This window comes from Myxine glutinosa, chromosome 1, assembly GCF_964187855.1.
Source record: "Myxine glutinosa chromosome 1, kmMyxGlut1.1, whole genome shotgun sequence".
NCBI classification, from domain to species: Eukaryota; Metazoa; Chordata; class Myxini; order Myxiniformes; family Myxinidae; genus Myxine; species Myxine glutinosa.
Genome location: NC_136261.1, coordinates 233,343,503 through 233,366,878, shown reverse-complemented (window position 1 = coordinate 233,366,878; position 23,376 = coordinate 233,343,503). Strand labels below are relative to the sequence as shown.

General features: G+C 40.9%; 1 protein-coding gene across 1 annotated transcript in view; it reads right to left on the bottom strand.

The window, feature by feature from the left end:
• The window catches only part of LOC137435018 (nebulin), a gene marked incomplete at its 3' end in the record, with an annotated part of 363,563 nt that overhangs the window by 76,557 nt on the left and 263,630 nt on the right, over positions 1-23,376 (bottom strand). Inside the window, 23 exon segments of the mRNA XM_078785019.1 lie at positions 1,140-1,250; positions 2,804-2,911; positions 3,538-3,642; positions 4,809-4,913; positions 5,484-5,588; positions 6,259-6,570; positions 6,665-6,772; positions 6,905-7,006; positions 7,140-7,238; positions 7,516-7,620; positions 7,893-8,204; positions 10,872-10,979; positions 11,117-11,221; positions 11,420-11,623; positions 12,066-12,377; positions 14,562-14,669; positions 15,575-15,679; positions 16,248-16,451; positions 16,810-17,121; positions 17,231-17,338; positions 21,766-21,870; positions 22,532-22,735; positions 22,861-23,172. Of these exon segments, the coding sequence (XP_078641145.1) occupies positions 1,140-1,250; positions 2,804-2,911; positions 3,538-3,642; positions 4,809-4,913; positions 5,484-5,588; positions 6,259-6,570; positions 6,665-6,772; positions 6,905-7,006; positions 7,140-7,238; positions 7,516-7,620; positions 7,893-8,204; positions 10,872-10,979; positions 11,117-11,221; positions 11,420-11,623; positions 12,066-12,377; positions 14,562-14,669; positions 15,575-15,679; positions 16,248-16,451; positions 16,810-17,121; positions 17,231-17,338; positions 21,766-21,870; positions 22,532-22,735; positions 22,861-23,172 (3,759 nt within the window).

The following is a 23,376-nucleotide window of genomic DNA, read 5'->3' as shown; positions in this document are numbered from 1 at the left end:
TGTTCTGCATCGTAAGTTGGTACACCGTGGTCTTTCGGCGGTGTTTAAGCCGGCCGTCTTGGCTTCTGTCACCATTGGCATTGAGTCTTTCGATGTAGGTAGGTCGTTGTGTGCCGGTGCCTTGGCCGAATTCCTTCATTGCTGCATTGTTAGCTCACCTGGTTTTTTATACCACATCTTTGGTTATCGGACCAGCGAATGACGTCATCTCCTCCAAAGTATGGCTTATTCTCACTTGTCTTGGACGATCTTCTACTTCTAGCCTTCCACCGTGCATTTGGTGTCCACTGTACTTACTGTACAGTGCCTGGTAAAATTGATGTAATGGGTTTTTGACCGTCAACGCCATGAACCGTCATGAACCGTCAACCGCCATGAACCGCCATGAACCGTCAACGCCATGAACCGCTAACACTCAAAAGCCCATTTATCGCGCCTTATAAAGCAAAACGCAAACCGAAAGCCATGCCTCTCAAGCGAGGCGTGCTTCCGTGGTCACGTGATCCACAGGTGTAGCTCATTATACCCGCACGCGCGACAAGCTTTGGCGGTCACGTGACCAGCCACTCTGGAGGCGGGGATCCCCGCCGATGACGTCACCGGCTGGAGCAAGGAGATTCCTCGCTCATGTATTTCGACGATTGCGTGTTTTATATCCAAGCAGAGATGCTTTCACGGCAAGATAACCGCGTGACCGGAACCGGAAGCCACAACCGGAAAATTCAAAAAAATAAATTTTTTGAGTTCGTACATCGGATCTCGGCTCGTATCCCAAAGCAACAAACCGCCCGAGCGACGGCTCGTATCCCGAAAAACTCGTACGTTGGGGCACTCGTAAGCCGAGGTACCACTGTATATATATATATATATATATATGTATATATACACAGTTTTATATTGATATGTTTTGTATTTTATATTTTACTTTTTATATTTTTATATATTTTTAATATTTTCTTTTTAATATTTTACAGTTTTATATTTTATATAGTTCTATATTGATATGTATACCCCAAAAACCCAAATTTATGTGCAATAAGACACTACATAAAATGCTGAACCAGGGTGATCAACATTAAAAGGACAGAAACTCTGATTGCCAAGAACCCCGGGGTAATGTAATTTCTTTAGGTACTTACGTCGCTGGTGAACTTTGAAAAATCGATCTTCTTTGTCAAGGCTGGGTACTCCTGAAGGGTCTTCATGCCAATGAGGCCTTTCGTCTTTTCATAGTTCTCTTTGTATTTGACCTAGAAAGAGGTATTAAATAGGGTATTATTATTATATGAGCATTATTCTTATTATTGTCCTCCATTTAGTAGTAGGCAAATTGACTTAATGTTCCAACAGTGAGAGACACTAACTTTTTTTTCAGAAGCATAAATCCCTACCAGAGAGAAATAACATACAATTGGGAGGTTTAGAGGAAGGAGCACATGCATGGAATGATGCACATTGCACAGCAAAAAAAATAGTTAACCATCTTGGCCATGGAAATGGTAGCTAGTGTTCCAGCATCACAACTGTCTCTCCTCGATTCTGTGGAATCTAAAGCTCTCAAAATTATTGTAATCTCCTGCGATGAGGCCGAAGAACAATATGTGTTGCTCTCACATCACGGGCAGGTCAGTAGTCTCTGTTTTCTGAAATAGATTCTCCAACATTGCCCACTGTGCTCTCTCAGTCTTCCAACATTCCCCATCAATTCCAGGATGTACGTATTCTTCCAGTTACCCCTCCTGGTTGAACTTCCAAAATCCAGGCTGACTGCACACCTCAACTGTTTTATGCCTCACTTCTCTCGTCTATGGAAGCACCTTCCAGGGGCTGTTCCATCTTACTCTTCCCTCCAGGACTTCAAGCTACCAGTGCACTGCCATATTTCGTCATCCCCAATTATGACCAATGATCTTTATTTCCTCCATTAACGTTTCCTAACCCAAACCATCTTACTTGCTCGTTTTAGTGTTTCCGATCCCCACCAGGCCTCTCCTCTTTGCTGTTCATTCATTCCCTTGATCCCACTGTCAAATCTACCTTGCTCTCGCATTATCCTCAGTACTGTAAATATAAAATAGGACCACTGGACCTGTAGCTTATCTGGGCCCTAGCCTAATGTTGTAACCCAAATGTGGTAGGATTCTGACTGGTGGGACTGGAGAAGATTTTTGAAGGAATTTACACGATTTTCCCAAAAATTGAGTAAGTTGGCCATTCAGGCACACTTCCGGTTACGTGATCGGCATGGCCTTCGCAATTTTACATCCCTATCCTGGCCAAATGTTGTAACCCAAATTTGGTAGCATTCTGACTGGTGGGTCTGGAGAAGGAGATTTTAAAAGGAATTTACGAAGTCTGCCATTTTACCTACTTAAAGTCACGCGAATGGAACGAGCTTTGCCATCCCTGTTACCAGTCAGGAGCGGAACCTTGCTGCGAAATTTCAGCCAGATCGGCCCAGCAGTTTGGCAGAAGTCGAAATAGGACACGGACGGACGGACAGAGGGACGGACACAATGACAATACGTTATCTGGAATTCCAATCCCAGATACGCTAAAAAAAACTTTGCTCTATGCTGGTGTTTGATTTATCATTTGAAAGGGAGGTTAGGAACAATAAAAGCAGTTATAGCTCGGTCGATGCACATCTAATGTGACCAAGAAAGAAAAATAATATTATATGGTGACCTCATCTTAACCGTGGAGGTTTGTGTGTCATTCTGCATTGTTTGTTGGTCGAACAATATTCTGTTGATTCCATCCATTGCTACTGAAAGAAATACATTGTTTATTTCCAACATACCTCGCTTGATGTGAGGACTGCGTTTTTGGCACGTTGTAACGGGATGTAGTGCATATCCAACGAATAGTCCTTGGCCTTGCTCTTTTCCCAGCCTTTCTTGTACAGATTCTGAGAAAAGTGCACAAATATATAATTAATTAATCGAACTATGCATATTATAAAAGCTAAATGTGTTGGGTGACCGGGAGTGGGAGTCAAAATGTTTTTCCCATGAGATGAAACTCAGTGCATCCCTTTAATATGCAGTTTACAACCATTGTCATGCATTCTCCACAGTAGCGGATGCGTTTCATGATGCCACTGAAATCAAAATGACAGTTTCGGCTCCGAAACCTTTTGAGAAGGAGAAAACTATTTGACTCCCCCTCACATAATGGAAAAGCAACAATAATCTCATATCAGCATGTGAAAAGACTGTCCGTGTAAGTTTTCTGATGATTATGGTGGAAACGATGGTTTGTTTCGTGACAATGGAGCGTGTTGGTAATTTTGATCAGCATGTTCCAGTACACTCACGTCTCTGTACATCATTCTATCTATCATGTCTGACGACAGCAACAAAGTTCGATTGACAATAACAGATTAACTTTGTGATCATTCTCGTGCTGATGGTATTGATTTTGATGAACTGTCACCGATAATGGTGATGATGATGATTGATGACAGCTCTTTGGTGATGATGGATTGCTCATGATACTGATGAAACCAATGGTGTATATATGTTGCTTCCATACATTGCTGGCCAGCTTGGTGACTTCCTTTGCCAGGATGACCAGGGGTGAATCTGGAGCGGGCAGACACTGTCCTTTCTCATGGTTAAAGCTTTCCTTGTATTTAACCTATGGATACAAAGACAAGAAACATATGTGAACAGGTTTAAACGCATTATTAAGAAAAGAAATGAAGATCTTTAGCAATTTATTCACTACTCAAATTATCATCATCGTGGAAGTGTTGGCATTCTATGATTTGAGGCTGTTGTGGTGAGGATTGGGTTGGGGGACAGAGGGGTAGGAGGGGTGGTGTGGGTGGGGAGTGAGGGGAGGAGGGAAGGGGGTGGGGAGGGGGGGGAGTTACAGCTACAGTAATCCATCTAGAATCAGAAGGCCTTGGTCTTCAGACTATATATATGTTGGCATCTATTGCCACTTTCTCCCCATGTAAGCTTCATAATTCCCTTAATAGCTTCGTGTGCAATTTGAAGTTCCTCTGAACTTTCTCTATCGTGTGTGTAGTTTTGTTGCTGATGTGAGTCATTTATTATTTTGCTTTGTTACTTCTTTTTTTTCTATTATCTTGTTTTGCTTCTTTTTTATTCTTTCTACTTTTTACATTTCCAATTTTTATATTTTTACCTTTGCTTTTTGTTTGTTTATTGTTTCACTTTTAATTTATAGACTTGTCATTTGTACTGCGAGCTTCAAATGTATGCCACCTCTTACTGCTGCCATTAGGTTTCTTGCTTTATTTGCTTGTATTCCAGTTTGATTTTAAATATACACTATCTCATCTACAAATAACCTGTAAACGCTTTCTGTAGGTAGGAAAATAGTTGGGTATGTACAGCAGTATTGTAAGCATATAGTGTAAGCATTTCATGGAAACATACCTCAAAAACGTGGTGTATTACAGGATAAACATGAAATCAGGTTTTACGTTTGCATTTAAATGCTCATTGCAATCCACAGCATGTTGGTGGTGGGCAAGGCCAAGAAAAAAATCTCCATAAATGAATTAGTTAAGGGTAGGCCTCTTTGATGTTCCTATCTGAGCATGCAGCTCATGATGTGAAAACAGCAGGTGCAAATCACACGAACCTTGCTGATGTGTCAAATGTATACTAATGTCTTTGAAATTAATGTAAAACCACTGATGCATGACAATGTGTTTGTTCTACATGCGACATATGTCCCAGCACTACTACATATATGCCTTAGTTCGCTGTTAAAAACGATGGAAAAATTTGATTTCCCAAATTTACGTTTGCAGCACTTCAAACACTCACGTCACTGTACAGGTCACGGTTCTGCTGTGCCAGGACAACCTCAGGCCTGTCTGGAATGTGTGTGAAATTATTCAAGGTGCTCATTGCATCCTTCTTGTACACAACCTGATTGAGGAGATGGGAAATAAGGGAGAAATGAAGCAAATACCACAACATTTAAGGAGACAGTAAAGAAAAGAGAGGAGGAAGTGAGTATTAGAAGACATTTTTTAGCATTAAGGGGAAGGGTTATGACAAAGGTAGGATATGGAGCAGTAAAAATACAAAAAAACCCCAAAAAAACATGCATTGTAGGATTGAGCAAGATATATACGGACTGCGTTGGTGGAGAAGACAATGGAGTTTCCCAAAGAAGAGTTGAGAAAGCACAAGTCTACCATCACGAGAAACAAGGTGAACCTGACATTTTGAGAAAGGTACCCTTCATCAAGAAAGTTATCGCTCGAAACGTCAGGTTCACCTTATTTCTCATGGAGGTAAAATTCAAATTTCTCAACTCATTTCTTTGGGGAAATCCACATATGATTAAGGACTTGTTGATTTTCTGACTTTCAGAAAAGGTCACTTATAAGACTTGCTGCAAAGCATCATCCCGTTACCTATAACAATGATAGCGATCACAAGAATCACAAAATACAAAGCAAGTTATAGGATTGGCAAAAGAAGCACACTTACATCACTGAAGATCTCATGGGCATTCTTCACCCTCTTATCGTCAATAGACTCCAGAGGAATCCAACCAATACCCCTGGTCCACTGCAAATCCTCCTTGTACAGTGCCTGTTGTGCAGATATATAGGTGATGTGGTAGAGAGGAAGACAAAGAGACATTACAACGACTGCTCAGTGTGTGATTTTACTTCATACTACCAGAAGAAGCATTAGTGGTTTCCTGATTTTTTTTGACTGAGATATAGTGCTGTTTCCAGTTCCATTGCAGTGTGCCACTGCAGTTATGCCGTCCCCCACGCATATTTAAGATTTTGTCATCAACTTTTTAACAAACCTTTGTCATGAGAACAAGGAGATGGCTAATTCATAATTGGATCAAAATGTCAAGGGGGAAAAGTCACAGTAAGGTAAGTACAAATAGGCCTCATTAGCCCGTCAGCCTCGCAGTGTGGGACGGCCGGGTTTTGCAATCACTTTCGTGTTTCTTTATTTACCATTTGAGCTTTTGTCATTAAATTTTCAACAATCCTTTATTATGAGAATAGGGAGAACACTGTTTAATAAAAGGTACTTTTTGTTGTTGTTGTTGTTGTTGTTTTCATCAACTTTAGTTCGAGTACAAACTAGACACGGATAGAGGATTTGCATTTTTAGATGTTTTTTATTTATGTTTTGCATCAAATCTCATCAATAACACATGGCCAAGGAACTACGTTCCATTCAATCAAAGTGTAAGGTGTTGTTTGGAGTGTGTAAAGCCAATGACATATGAACTCACATCACTGAGGAGGTTGTAGGCATATCGGGCCTGCACAACATCATTCTGATCAGCGCTGCATGTCCAGGTGTGGCTCTTCGTTCTATAGTTAAGGTCACTGACTAGTTCCTGGCATTTTTTAGCCTGCACAACGTTTAGCATGGTCTCTGGCAAGTGACACAGACCCTTTGTCTGCTCGTAGTCCTTCTTGTACACAAGATTGCTGAGCTGTTGCCCTGTGCGGTATGCCAACATCAGCTTGGGGTCATCCTTTGCAGTTGGCAGTGCAAGATAATGGCCCTTTTGTTTTTCATGGGCCTCCTTGTACTTAACCTGAGAGAAAAAGAACCCCATGGTAAGATAAATCCATTTAACACATTAAGTGCTGTAAAAGGTTGACATGAGAACAAAAACATTGGCTACATACGTTGCTGCTCAGATGCACGCCCTTCTGCGCCAGCAGCATGTCCAGAGAGTCAGGCGGAAGCTTGTAACTCAGAGCTTTAGTAGATTCCCAATCACCCTTGTAGAGAATCTGATCAGGGAGGGTGTTGACGCTTACTATAAGATAATTGTTGTATATACATTTGTTTGCAGTAAGCACACACAAGTTTATGGCAGCACTGGCACCAACAAAAGAAAACCTTTTAAAACATCTATAACTTACATTGCTTGCAATCTTTGCAGCATTCCGGGCATTTTCCAGGTAAGGATTGTCCACAAAACTGTACTGGGACTTCATCAGGTTCCACTCTTCCCTGTACTTGTACTGTGGCAGGAAGAATACACAAATTTTGCTTCAATATATACTTTTGGTGTAAATTGGCATCCTAGATTTATCCAGACTCATATGTTTATGCCTTCCAAAAAGCTGCAAATGTCGGAGTGAAATGGCAGCGTACATCATTCAACTTGTCTGTCGATTCCTTGGCAGCGACAAAGTCCAAACGGTCTGGTATGATGGAGAAAGGCTGTTGGTCAGGCTTGATCCGGTACTTATTCTAAAAGCACAAGAAAAAAAGAGAGAAATCAACACAAAACCAATCAGCCCACATTGCTGCATAATTTGCAAAAAGCTTGAAAAATCAATATTGCATTCATAATATAACGACACGTTGGGCTCAAATTGAAGACCTAAGATCTTAAGCCAACCACCATAACCATTTAGCCAATACCAGGCCTAGAATGATAGTGTGAGACCTTTACATTTAACCAGGAAATGTACATCTTATGTATCGATCTGCCATCATCAATGAACAAGGTAATGTCTAAACTTACTTCACTCAGAATATGTTGTGCGTTTTGAACACGTTTTACGTCCACCGATCCATTGGGGAACCAACCACAACCGCGAAGCCACTCGAGGTCACCCTTGTACAACCACTAATAAAAAAAGACAGCCGGTGGGAGGAAAACCATAGTTAAATCATTTTAATCCGTGCTAAGATATAAAAATAGTTACAAAAAACAGAATATATAGAATGTTTAGAGGATCATTGGAGGTATTTTTCAAAAAAAAAATTATTTTATTAAATAGCCAATCACAAAACAAATACAAACGAATGTGAATCAGCACTGGATGATTTGAAGGTAAATGCACAGACACAGACTCTTTACTTTTAAAAGTTGAACACTCATCTGAACAACTGGCTTACATCACTCTGCTGGTCATAGGCCTTCCTGGCATGAAGGACATCATTTTGGTCAGGAGCGCAGGTCCACTGGTGATGGTAAGTGCGATACGGTCTATCACTGACAAGTTCCTGGAACTTCTTAGCAGAGACAATGTTCAACATGTCATGTGGCAGATGGCAATTTGTCTTTGTCTTCTCATGATCTTTCTTGTAGACCAGATCGCTAAGCACTTTAGCCACATGGTCAGACCAGAGCATGCGCGGGTCATCATTAACACTGTGGAATCCCATCAGCTGACCTTTGCTGGCCTCATAGGCTTGCTTGTACTTGTACTGCAGGAGGAAGGAAAAACAAATTAAACTCATCAGACTGTGTCATATCCAGAATTCTAGTTTAAATTGAACATGGACTTTGTTTGAAAAACGTGCACTTGCAGAGACAGGAACATTAAATGTGTCACGTTTTGTGGCTGTAGTAAAGGCGAAAAGTGTAGAAATCCAAATAAGTAAATTCCAAAATAGGATGATGCAAAAGGTATAAGTGTCATATAATGTTGTGGCCTTGGTGGTATCATACAATTGTAGTTCGTAACATGTTGAAATCGGTTTTTGGCAATTATCTTAAAAACCATTGACTTTTGGATATGAAAATGTATTACTGACCCCCCATAATGTGGCCATTGCGCAAATTTTGAGTGGTCGGGCAACCTCCTAGGTCCAACGGTTCTGTAGATACAGTCACGGCAAAAAAGGGGGCGTGGCCCAAAAAGGGGTGTGGCCATTTCAGCTATTTCGCCGTCAGTGGCAAATGTGTTACCAACCAAATATTGTTCCTGGACCTTCAATTAGTGGATTCCTGAAGAGTTTAGGTCTGTACAATAAAGTGCATACTCAACCACCATGAGCTACTCTAGTAGTGGATCTTTGCTGATTTTTAAAAATGAAGAAAATATTTTCAGTTGTTACCTTTGCAATCTCTGCAGTTGTTTCAATAAGGTGCACAGAGGTTATATTTTCACTCCTGTCTGTCTGTCTGTTTGATTATGTCTGTGAGCAGGTTATCTCAAAATGTTATCGATGGATTCAGACGAAACTTGATCGACAGGTTGGGTGTGTGACAAGGAAGAATTGATTCAATTTGGGTTCAGGTCGGATGCAGATCCGGCCTATCAATGGCCTACGGACGTAAACTGTTCAGCCTGGTGGAGGTATGTGCTCCACTGACTGCCGTTCTAGTTTATTACATTGTACCTTGTATATGTGTCAATGATAGTTCTAATTTAATCTGTTGTACCTTGTATATGTGTCTATATGATAGTTCTAATTTAATCTGTTGTACCTTGTATATGTGTCTATGATAGTTCTAGTTACCCTGCGCCCACGAAGCGAAAAGTGGGGTTAAGCATTAAGTTACGTACGTGTCTGCATTTCAGTAAAGTAAAGTGTGTGCCGTGTCTGCATTTTAAAAATTCATTTTCTCACCAACTGTTGGTCCGATTGACATTAAATTTTCACCATAGGAGGGCCTCCTCCTGTAGAATATTCTAATGGTTATTATGACGTCATAGGTCACGTGGGCGCCATCTTGGAAAAACTTCGCACCTCATTATCTCTGAAACCACTCCATGGAAAAATTTGAGACCTGGCTCATTGTCGCCGACTCCCCATGGGGAATAAGATATGGTAATGATGATATCATTGGTGCCTTCGTTATGACGTCATAATTCAACAAATACAACACTTATCCATCCGATCATTATTTAAAAAAATTCAGCAACTGTTGGCGCCTCCTCCTTTAGAATATTTTAATGATAATCATGACGTCATAGGTCATGTGTTACAGGCGCCATCTTGGAAAAACTGAAAAACGTTGCACCTCTATCTCCAAAACCGCTCTATGGAAAAAATTGAAACAGGGCTCATTGTAAAGAACTCCATATGGGGAATAGGTGTTGTTAACGATGATGTCATTGGTGCCATAATTATGACATCATAATTCGACAGGGACAACGCTTTGTCTGATCAGTTTGAAATTTATTGAGCATGATCTATGTGACAATTATTTAGAGAATATAAATTTATGATGTAATCGCTCATGTGGGCAGCCATATTGGATAAAAAAAAAGAAACGTTCAAAAACAGAAGAGTTGGCTCACACCAAGTTGACTGCACAGGGTAAGTATTCTATGAATACCATCTCGTTTCTTCTGTTGTACCTTGTATATGTGTCTATGATAGTTTCAATGCTGGATAACTTTTGCTGTATAATTTTTTAAACTGGATATCACTGAAAGAAGACGAACACCATGCACCCTTCCTCTTTGAATTTGCATACACGTTTCTGTTTCTTCCCCTCGTGCTGGGAAGAGTAGGTATTCTTAATAATGCCTGTGTAGGAATTAGTAGGTGCACAAAGTGGTCTCCTTGGGGATCAACTAGGACAATGTTGTTATGACCATTCAGGATGAAATAACTAAACATTAACACATGACAATGGATACTTCTGCATGAAATCAGGCCTATTATTTGGTTTAGAAAATCAGTCAACACAGATCGTATGTGAATGCTCGCATTAGATACTTAATCGTTCTGGAGATATTACGTGTGCACCCATGACACCAGAAGATCATTTTATTCTGGGAGATGGAGGTGTCCTGAGAGACTTGACAATAAATTAATTATAAAATTCTGGTCAACTGAAACATCAAAGCTGTTGAAATTTGCAGAAGACTGGATACATAGGATGGTGATGACTGCAAGTGAAGGTTATATACAAGTTAACTTATAAACCAAAGAGAAGGTCAAATTTGAACCATCCTCAGGCATACGGAGACAACTGTTTATCATTGTTATTCTTGGACAACTGAAATATTATTAAACAGTGGTAATAACATATTAAGATTGGACGCTTGATGGTTGTTTTCACTATAAACTACCTCATTATTCGAGCTAACTCAACAGTAAGACAAGTGGCCTAGTCAAGATGCAATGGAGCCTTACATCGCTGGCAATCTCTCGAGATGCCTTGGCCGCCTGGATCGGAATGGCATCAATCCTCAGATCATGGCCATGCTTCAGGGAGTCTTCATAACCAGCCCTGTACAATTTCTTTGAGTTGAGAGAAAGGAACAAACATAATCAGAGAGGCAGAGCAAGAAGAAGCATGGCTTACTTATAAAAATGCCAGAAAAATGTGCCAAATAAAAGATGAGCAACGAAGCACATTTCGGACTCGCGCGCACTACCTGGCTGGCTTGTAAAGAGTTCTCCTTCGCAGCTTTGATGCTGATCATTTCTGGAGTAATGTGGACACATGACTTCTCCTTGTCCCAATTCTGCTTGTATTTCCACTGTAATTGCACATATAAATATCAGTATATAGAATGTCTGTCAATGTGTTGATAACCTGGTATTGATCCAAAATGCTATATCATGAAAGCACCCAAATATATAGTCGAGGTAGGTTGGAATTAGGGAAGTGCTAAAGGGATCTATATTAACGCCTTCTCATGTATCTCCTCCGGAATGAACAGTATCGTGTATCTCACCTCGCTGATATTATCAGAATTGAGCTTGGCTTGCTCGAGCTCAGGTCTTTCGACAATGTGAGTGAACGGGATGGTGTGCGGTTTCTGTCGGTAAATATTATCGCTCAAGATCTCCTGGGCTCTGTGCACCTTCTCTAGCTCAGGTGAGCCATTTGGGATCCAGCCACAGCCTTTGATCCATTCCAAGTCCATCTTGTACAGGTACTAGGAAAATGATGCAAGACAATTAAACTTAGCAGTGCCAATGAGAACCAATGCATAGTTGGACAATAAAGCTGAGGGTGAATTATTTCATTTCCAAATGATAATGCTCCATATTATACCAGAAGACTTTATCAACTTAAACATAGTACAGTTATCTCATGTGAATCACGAAACGTTTTTTTTCTGAACAGACATTAAATTTAGCAAGTTTTGTATAATATAAAGGAGAGCAATGAAAACAATTTTAGACTTCAACTTTGGAAAACAACTTTGGCTAACCCCCGCTCTAGCAGGGAAAATGGCCTTTAAAATGCATGTTGTGTTGTTGTTTGTGTATAGAAACACAGATGTGTACTGCATGGATACTCAGAAATCCATGGCAAACAAGCTCTAACGCATGCTCCATAACTTTATATAGTTCTCTATAAGCAAGGAAACTCACATCGCTCTGGAGGTCATAGGCTTTCCTGGCCTGGATAAATTCATTCTGATCAGGTCCACAGCTCCAGGTGTGCAGCCTTGTCCTGTATTGCCTTTCATCAAGGAGATCTTGTCCTTTCTTAGCCTGCACAATCTCTACCATATCCTGGGGCAGATGGCACAGGGCCTTCGTCTGCTCATAGTCCTTCTTGTACACAAGATCACTCCGCAGGTTTCCCACTTTCAAAGCCCACCACATCCTGGGGTCAAACTTTGCATCTGGCACTCCCAAGTACTGTCCCTTCTGCTTTTCATATGCTTCCTTGTACAGGACCTAGAAACAAGAGCAGCATTTTCATTAAATTAAAGTCAGAAAGTCTTGAAATTTTGGGAATCATGGGCACTCATATTAATAACTTCTTTCAACAATGGACATTTCAGCAAATTGTCAAAAATAGAGAAGTCCACCAGTTTATTTTTATTTTTTATATAAAATACTTCTATCATGCTCACGGAGAATTTGTCTATAAATTCCATACAGCAGGAAAAGCACATTAGGAGACACCAGTGTACTTTCAAAGAGTAGTGTACATCGAGTGCACCAGTGTACATCGAGTTGAATCAATCTTACTGTATGGGTGTGAGTCGTGGACGCTGACAAGTAGCACGACGCGTAAAATCGATGGCAACGACACCAAGCTCCTCCGTAAAACACTCAACATCCGTTGGCAAGACCACGTCACAAACATTGAACTATATGGTAATTTGCCAAAAAATTTTGATGTCGTGAGGAAGAGGCGTTTGAGATTGGTGGGTCGTGTCCTCCGGCACGAAGAAGAATCAGCAAATAGCATCCCACTTTGGAAGCCATCAGAAAGGAGAGTTAGTCGGCCGAACCCGAAGTTGATCAATATTGTCTGCAGCGACACTGGGCTGCATACGGACAAACTGAAATCCACCGCAGCTGACAGAGCTGTTTGGGCAAATCTGACAAAGTAACTTTGTTCTTTGTCGCTCTGGTTTCTTTTTGGTGGTTTGTTTGTGATTGTCTGATCAACATTATATGTATAAACAAGTAGTAGTAGTAGTAGTGTACTTTAACCTGATTTTTTCCTTACAATATCGAAACTCATCGAACAGCAAGGCGACGGAGAGTATTAACCGATATTGAGGCAATGGGGAAAGAGATGGACACAATGGGCAAGAGAATGAAAGAACAGGAAAAGACAAGAGGGTAGAGGGGAGGGAACACTGCAAGCTGCAAGCAAAAGGGTTTGGTTGGGAACAGATAATGTTGGTCATAAATATTGTGGGTAAAGATCGGGGCTGAAATGAGATTGCAGTGCACTGCCTGCTCGAGCCTTGGAAAGAAGAGTGTGATCTTGGGGTATGCAATTCCATAAATTGGAGAAGAAAATAGTTGAAGTGTGCAATCAGCCTGGATTTTGGAAGTTTAATCAGAGGGCAGTTACTGGAAGAATGTGCGCATTCAGTAGCTGATAGGGAGCAGGGGTCAGAGAGCTGAGAGAGCAGAGGGAGCAAGACCAGAGAAGAGATTGGAAATAATAAAGAGACCACCGACTTGCCTATGACGTGAAAGCAATAGACCTTGTGCTTCGGCCTCATTATGAGAGATTCCAATAACGTTGAGAGCTTTAGATTGCACAGAATCCAGAAGAGATGGCAGAAGTGATACTAGCACGTAGGGGGTGAGGTGTTGGTGTGCCAGCACATACGGGAGAGAAGTACTTTTAATTTAACATACCATGCAATAATTTCCAGATAAGCAGAGAGTTGCTCAGTTGCTGTGTGTCTATCATTGAGATTGGGTATCATATGATGCAATGTGGAGTCATCGGCAAAATATAAGACAGGGTTTTTCAGAGCATCTGAGAAGTCGTTTTGCAGATGAGAAACAAGACAGGGCCTAAGACAGCCTTGGGACATTCCAGCATCAACTGGGAGAGGAGAGGGGTTCATTGATAGCAACACTTCAACTGTGTGAGTGGAGAAAGGCATAACTCCAGAATTTAAGGTGGCCTTGTATTTAAGCAGAGATGTTGGCAAACAAAAAGTATGCCAGACTGTATTAAATTCTCAAGATGTCAACAGAGATAGTGTTGACCTAGGATAGGAGATAGTGTCTTGGTTGACATTTAGGTGCTCCAACCTCTACTGAGAGAGGAGAAGCAGCATGTCCATAGTTGAGTGATGATACTGCAAAATGTCTTACTGGTTGTGGATTTAATTAGTTGTGGGTTGTGGATTTAATGTCTTACTTAAAATTTCAATTTCGATCTCACGCCAGGAAAAACTTGGTGCGTACCATCAGTTCAATATAAAAATTCAACTGAGGGCCCAGCTCCAGTAAACATTCCATCGTTTTGATGTGCACAAAGATAGTAGGCCGAAACTTTTAGTTTCAAAAATTATGCCTCACAAAATCAAGGTATGTCATTTAGAGTATCATCAAAATCTTTAAAACATGCTGCGTTTGATCCTCTGATGTGTTACTTACATCACTAGCGATGTCTCTCGAAGCTTTGGCAGCTGTGAGTGGAATGGCATCCAGAGGCAACGTGTAACCTTTCTTCCTGTCCTCTTCCCATCCCATCTTGTATACTTTCTAGATTTAAAAAAACCAAACATCTTATTCGTTGTGTACAAACATTTTGAAAAGTTGGCAAATGAGAAGCAATCGGTGTATCCTGAAATTGTCAAAACGCATTTAAACGAAACGCAAGTGACAGAATCGTATTAAAGGCAAGTGACGTAGTTCTGACAAGCACTGTTGGTTGTTGAATCCCAGGTGTCATGTAGGTGATAGTTTTTTTTGTACCTGTTTTGTTTGCACTGAAGTTTTTCTTTGTGAATGTGAGGAATTATTACAGTCACATGACTTATGTTATTATAAACAAGGAATGTCCGTTGAACAAGGAATGCATCCCAAGATAGTGTGCATGCATTGGAGCACTGCATGACTCGGTCACATGACCTCAAACTGGTTGTAACTGAGGTACATAGCATAACGCAATGATCTTGGATATGGCTCTGATGAGGGCCTGATGACACGAGATGGAGAAACCAGTCCTCCCTGCCGATTAAAAAACATCATTTAACCATTTCCGATGCAGTGAAACAATTTTTTCATCTTTCGGCCAATGTACTTTTATTTTATTGTGCTAAACAACAATTGATATTAACTAGCAAGTTGGCCGTGCCCAAACGGGAGTCTAAACGGGGTAGGGATGGAGGCGACAAAAATGCAAATGGCATCTTCTACTATCGAGCCAGAAAGCTGGGAGCAATAATTCGCATTAATTGCCACATCAGATGTAACATAAATAATGATCCAATGGCGGCGTGGTGCCCCATTTGAAACTGTTTGTTCGACATATGTAGCTTTTTGATGCCGAGAGTCCGTAATAAAAATTTGCATCGCTGTCAAAGCCAGTGACCAATTGCAAATTAATAGTAGGATTCAAAAATGAAGACCAAGTATAAGGCAAAAGATGAGAAAACGCGTTTAACCTCGCTAATGTTGATGGCATTCATCTTTGCCAACTGGTGCTGCGGGATGTCCAGTGGTATATGAACATTTGGTTTCTCCTTCTCCCAGGCCTCTGTGTAGATCCTCTGGAGGGTTGCAAAAACATAATCAAATTCAGAAAAATGTATCCAGAATATTCTTTACAAATCACTTTGACTAAGCAATGCACCACACAGGAAAACACAGTGTCTCTCTATATATCCCATACCCTCTGTGAGGAATGAGGGTGCATTTCATTGTAGAGAAATTACCCCTGTACATGTCACTACATCACAGAGTGTCACTGAAACAGCCCTCAACCTGGGCAGGAATTCAGAACGAACCACATCAATGGCACACAATGGCCTACATTTGTCAAAAGCCTCCATGGAGTCAACCATATTGACATCTTCCCTGAAAGGTCTGCGTACAATATGATACAATGCCCTGAATGTGAGGTGCTTGATTGAGTGACATCCATAGGCAATTACATATCCATTTGAAGTCGAGTCCTGTTCCATTTGGAATTGGACCCAGACTATAGAGCTGCACCTTAAAGGTGAGTCAGTACATCAACGCCATCCTTCCAACCCGTAGGCGTAGAGTATCTATAGATGACATTATTACAATATTTACAATATAAATTATTCTAATAATCAAAGTCCAGTAACTTACATTGCTCAGCTGCTTGGAGTTGATTTTGGCCTGCTCAATCTCCAGCATGTCTGCAACTTTGGTGAATGGGATGGTGTGAGGCTTCTGTCGGTAGAGATTCTCGCTCAAGATCTTCTGGGCATGTTGCACCTTCTCAACGTCCAGACAGCCATTTGGGATCCACCCACAGCCCTTAATCCATTCCATGTCCATCTTGTACAGCCACTGCAATAGGAACGCAGACAAAAGCATTTAACAATACTGTACCGTTAATATCCAGAAGTAAAAGAACAATGAAGATAATTGTTCCTTCTACTATCTCGTATCAACTATTTCCCGACATTTATTTGAAACAGCTATGTCCGAGACATACATGCCGACAGTTATCCGCACATAGTACTTAATCTTTAAACCAAAATAATGTCCTATTGTCAACTTTGGACAAATTAACAATGATTGTATAATCAGAAAAACAAACATGTATATTTTCTTGTAATTAACAGTAAAGTTGGCCATGGGAGCCTGGAATAGCCCTTCTCCTGAATGAAGTACAGCACATTCTTAATAAATTGTAAACACTCACGTCACTTTGCAGATCGTAGGCTTTCCTGGCTTGGATCACATCATTTTGATCAGGTAAGCAGGTCCAGGTATGCATTTTGGTCTTGTAGTTCAAATCACTGACCAGCTCCTGACATGCCTTTGCTTGCACCAAACCTACCATGTCCACTGGGATATTATAATTGGTCTTGCTCTTCATAAAGCCCTTCTTGTATTCACGGTCACTCTGCATCTTGGCCACGTGTATGGACCACACAAGCTTGGGATCGTCCTGGAGACTTCTAAATCCAAAATAGTGGCCTTTTTGCTTCTCATAGGCCTGCTTGTACAAGTACTGGGTGATCAGAAGAAAAAAAAGGTAAGGGATAAATATAATATGCAGACTTTATAATAAGCGTTTAGCAGTCAAAAGATTATCGTGCGAGCAAATAGTTCCTACTTACGTCACTCGCAATCGCTCTTGAAGCTTTGGCTGTTTTCAATGGGATGGCATCCAACCTCATATCACAGCCCATCTTCTTAGCCTCCTCCAAACCTTGTTTATAAACTTTCTGTTCAATTCAAATGAGAAAATATTTTACATAATATGAATCTGAACTGAAAATGTCCTGATGTATATTCATGAGAAATATATATATATATATATATATATATATATATATATATATATATATATATATATATATATATATATATATATACAGCTATACATACACGACATGACCAAAAGTATGCGGACACCCGAACATCGAACATCTCATTCAAAAATCATGGGCATTAATATGGAGTTGGTCCCCCCTTTGCTGCTATAACAGCCTCCACAATCTTCTGGGAAGGCTTTCCACTAGATGTTGGAACATTGCTGCGGGGATTTTCTTCCATTCAGCCACAAGAACATTAGTGAGGTCGGGCACTGATGTTGGGCGATTAGGCCTGGTTTGCAGTCGGCGTTCCAATTCATCCCAAAGGTGTTCGATGGGGTTGAGGTCAGGGTTCTGATTCTCGCTCAAGATCTGCAAGGAAGTCAAGTTCTTCCACACCGATCTCGACAAACCATTTCTGTATGGACCTCGCTTTGTGCATGGGGGCATTGCCATGCTGAAACAGGAAAAGGCCTTCCCCAAACTGTTGCCATAAAGTTGGAAGCACACAATCATCTAGAATGTCAGTGTATGCTGTAGCGTTAATATTTCCCTTCACTGGAACTAAGGGGCTGAGCCCAAACCATGAAAAACAGCCCCAGACCATTATTCCTCCTCACCAAACTTTACAGTTGGTACTATGCATTCGGGAAGGTAGCGTTCTCCTGGCATCCGCCAAAACCAGATTTGTCCGTCGGACTGCCAGATGGTGAAGCGTGATTTATAACTCCAGATAACGCGTTTCCACTGTTCTAGAGTCCAATGGCGGTGAGCTTTACACCACTCCAGCCGACGCCTGGCATTGCGCATGGTGATCTTAGGCTTGTGTGCGGCTGCTCGGCCATGGAAACCCATTTCATGAAGCTCCGGACAAACAGTTGTTGTGCTGACGTTGCTTCCAGAGGCAGTTTGGAACTCGGTAGTATAGTGAGTGTTGCAACCGAGGACAGATGATTTTTACGTGCTACGCACTTCAGCACTCGGCGGTCCCATTCTGTGAGCTTGTGTGTCCTACCACTTTGTGGCTGAACTGTTGTTGCTACCAAACGTTTCCACTTCACAATAACAGCACTTACAGTTGACCGAGGCAGCTCTAGCAGGGCAGAAATTTGATGAACTGACTGGTTGGAAAGGTGGCATCCTATGACGGCACCACGTTGAAAGACACTGAGCTCTTCAGTACGGCCCATTCTACTGCCAATGTTTGTCTGTGGACATTCCATGGCTGTGTGCTTGATTATATATATCTTTCAGCAATCGGTGTGGCTGAAATAGCCGAATCCACTAATTAGAAGGGGTGTCCACATACTTTTGGTCATGTTGTGTATATATGATTATATATATATATATATATATATAATAATATATGTATACGGTATTATATATTCATGAGGAAATACAAGGAACTTTAATGCAAGAGGAGACCACAAAACAACACCACAACACCACATCAACACCACATAAATGCCATTGACGACATCAACGCCACAACACCACAACAACACATAAACACCATGCACTACATCAACTTCACATCAGCACGACAGACCACATCAAAACCACATCAACAGCATTTGTTCAAAACATATAAAAGGCAAAGATAACCAACAAACTATTATACTACTAATTTATCCCTGTGCAGGTGATTACTTTCCCACATGGTGCCACTGAAACAGCCCTGGTTGGTTGGTTGGCTGTGCTTTCGTTTATTTCTTCTGATCAATAAATAACTCCAACTACCTTAACCTAATATCTATACTGCTGCTTCTTTAAGAGCCCCAAATATCCCCACGTTCTTGTGGGAAAGGGTGATGAATATGATTTCGCCCAATTCTTTCATGAACTGGCTAGCCAGGGCTGATGTTTAACTTAAGGTGCAGGAATTTGTAATTTGTTCTGGGTACCGGTGATACCTCACCTGCTCCACATGAAAGCCACTGTGGGATCTTAAATATCCACCATTTACTGCTAGCAGATGGAACACACATTCTACCGTCTATCCGGTCCTGTCATGAAAGGTCCTGCCTACAAACAACCATTCTGATACTTTTATAGTCGGGGCTGAGTATTGAGCCCAGATTAGACAGCTCAAAATGTAAGAGCGAGCTACCATTCCATCACGACATTCTGTAGAACTCATCTTCACCTAATGTCACATATATACAGTCACGTGAAAAAGTAAGTACACCCCATGTAAAGTTTTGACTTTTTCAACATATTTCAACATACAGCAATTTGATCTTCATTTCAACAATATTGAAAGATAAAGGTGATATAATATAACAAATATCATGAAACATTTACATTTTGTAGTCCATTGTATAATTAAAATAAACATAAATGCAAATTTCGCATGTGGAAAAAGTAAGTACACCCCGACATTTATCACTACTTCAAATACCTAAAATTAGAATCAGGTGCACCAGCTCAGGTGCAAATGATTAGAACATTGTAGAGAGGATCTTGGAGGAACCTGTCTTATTTAAACCTCAGACATTTAGTTTGGTTTGCTCTTTGTTGTTGAAGTGTGCGGTGTCACCATGCCTTCACAGTCACCATGCACGAGCCTACCATCACCATGCCTAGATCAAAAGAGCTCTCTGAGGCCTTCAGAAAGAAGGGTATAGATGCCTATGAGTCTGGGGAGGGATTTAAAAAGATCTCCAAACAATTTGACATCAATCATTCGACTGTCTGGAAGATCATCTACAAGTGGAGAAGATTCCAAACAACTGCCAACTTGTTCAGGCCAGGGGGCCCCAGCAAGTTCAGCCCGAGAGCAGACCGCAAGATGCTGAAAGAAGTCTCTAAGAACCCCAGAATGTCATCACGGGACCTACAGGTAGCTCTTGCCACTGTTGATGTCAAAGTGCACGAGCCTACCATTAGAAAGAGGCTGCACAAATTTGATCTACATGGGAGGTGTGCCAGGAGGAAACCTTTGCTGTCCAGAAAGAACATCAGGGCAAGACTATAGTTTGCCAATGAACACCTGGGCAAAGACCAGCACTTCTGGAACAATGTGCTCTGGACAGATGAGTCAAAGGTAGAGCTATTTGGCCGCAGTACCAGAAGACATGTTTGGCGAAAACCAAAGACAGCATTTGACCACAAGAAGATTGGATACCAACTGTAAAGCATGGTGGTGGAAATATTATGGTTTGGGGCAGCTTTGCTGCATCAGGGCCTGGGCAGCTCACCATCATATAATCCACTATGAATTCTTCATTGTACCAGAGGGTGCTTGAGGATAATGTGAGGCCCTCTGTCGGAAAGTTGAAGCTCAACCGAAGGTGGACCTTGCAACATGACAATGACCCTAAACATACTAGTAAATCCATCAAGGAATGGCTGAAAAGAAAGAAATGGAGGGTTCTGGAATGGCCAAGTCAAAGCCCGGATCTAAATCCCATCGAGATGCTGTGGGGGTATTTGAAACGAGCTGTGCATGCAAGAAACCCCTCAAACATCGCACAGCTGAAATAATTCTGCATGGAGGAGTGGGCAAAAATTTCTCCCAGTCGATGTCAGAGACTGGTAGACAGTTATAAGAAACGCCTACTTGAGGTTGTTTCTGCCAAAGGGGGCAATACCACCTATTAGAGCCAAGGGTGTACTTACTTTTTCCACATGCGAAATTTGCATTTCTGTTTATTTAAATTATACAATGGACTACAAAATGTAAATGTTTCATGATATTTGTTATATTATATCACCTTTATCGATCAATATTGTTGAAATGAAGATCAAATAGCTGTATGTTGAAATATGTTGAAAAAGTCAAAACTTTACATGGGGTGTACTTAATTTTTCACGTGACTGTATATATATGTATATATATATATATATATATATAAAAACCACCTTTAGAGGCCATTTTTCCCCGCAAAGCGGGGGTTGGGTGCTTGAGGAGGAGGCCGTAATATGGACGCAAAACCGTGGTTGTTGTTGCTTTTCGGTCCCCTATTTGAAGCAATGTTTTACGGCCGGATGCCCTTCCTGACGCCAACCCTTTTTGCCGCCTTTAACGACAAACAGGGAATTACCAGTGAACTGGTACTCAATTAGCCGACCTCGGAAGGATGACAGGCTGAGTCAACCCCCCTGGCGTTAATTCAGCGATCGACCGGGATTCGAACCCAGGATCCTTGGATCCTAAGCCGGCACCCTAGCCGCTAGCCCAACACCAGGGATATATATATATATATATATATATATATATATATATATATATATATATATATATATATATATATATATATATATATATATATATATATATATATATATATTCGTGTGTAATCGTGCTGTATGCATCACAGAACTCCTCAGCTTACATCACTGATTTGCTGTGTATTCTGCTTCGCCAGCTTTATCTCTAGTGTGTCCGGCATCACGTGGGTGGTTCTTTTCTCTTTGTTCCATGCCTCTTTGTAGAGCCACTGCAAACACACACTCAATTGTTAAGTCGCTGATGAAGAAAAATAATGGCGGATACTTAAATCCATTTGTGTTCTCCCTTCAATATTGGTCAAGAGATATTAGAAGTTCATCACACAAAATATGGAGGCAAAACAACTCAATATATTGCTCTCGTCATTCCATATTGCTCTAGTCACTCTAGAAATCATTCCATTTTTAATAAGCGTCAACATGTTGTCTTTCAGAGATTAACAGGTCAATTTCAGACCAGGCTGACCGCCTGAAAGAGGAGGATGAAGGAAGAAAGCAGAAGAAGGGGAGACAGATTAAATATAAGTGGATGATCAAATAGTAATATCATTCCATTTAATTGAAACAAATTAGTGAGACATAATGGGTTCAAAATGTTATCGGAATGAGACACTCACAATAATCCAATCAATATCAACATTTTATTAACCTTTCGAATTAGATACTAATTGGTAAGGAAATATTTTCTCATTAAATCTACTTATATTTTGAAACAAAAAAAAACATGAGACCAGGACTATTTTGAATATTCCATTCCGACAACTTTTTAGAAGTCCCATGCAATGATGCATCCATTCGAAAAAGCAAAAACTAAAAATAAAATATAAAAAAACGAAACATTCCTCTTTTCAATAAATTGTTCACACTAACGTTGCTCATGTTCTGTGCATTCAGCTTGGCTTGGAGAAAATCCGGTGCATCTGGAAGACTTGTGAACTTGAACGTATCCGGCGGTTGGCGATACTGTTTCTCACTCAAGATCTCTGCAGCCCGTTTGCACTTCTGATCGTCGAGGGAACCCGCAGGAATCCAACCCATTCCACGAATCCAATCTAGGTCCTCCTTGTACACATGCTGCAAGTGGCAAAACTCATAATTCATTTTGTATGTTTAATAAAATTATTGATCGCAAGTTTAATTAGCTCCATGGAACAGATATTTGGTCTTTGACATTGTGGTTAAGTGGGACAATGGCTCACGTCGCTCTGCAGGTCGTAGGCATGTCGGGCTTGTATCACATCGTTCATATCAGGCAGGCAGGTCCATTCGTGCGGGATCCTCCGGTACTCGACATCGCTCAGTTGTGACTGGCATATCTTAGCTTGGACTACACTCAGCATGTCTGGGGACACGTGATACTTGGTCTTGCTCTTCTCAAAACCGTGTCTGTACAAGCGATTGTTTTGCATTTTGGATACTTGGAAAGCATGCACCAGACGTGGGTCATCGTGCATGTTTCTGTAGCCCACATAGTGACCTTTCTGTTTCTCAAATGCTTTCTTGTACTTGTACTGCACACAAAATGGACAAACAATGACGTCAACATTTTCTGTAGGTCTATGAATTCTCAAAGACTATGAATTCTAATAATGGAGCAGTTCATGTTATCATAACATAACAATACAATTTGTACTTCCAAAATTATTTATATTATCATCATAATAATAATAATCATCATCAGCATGTCTGTCAGCCTGTCTGTCAACATGTCTCAT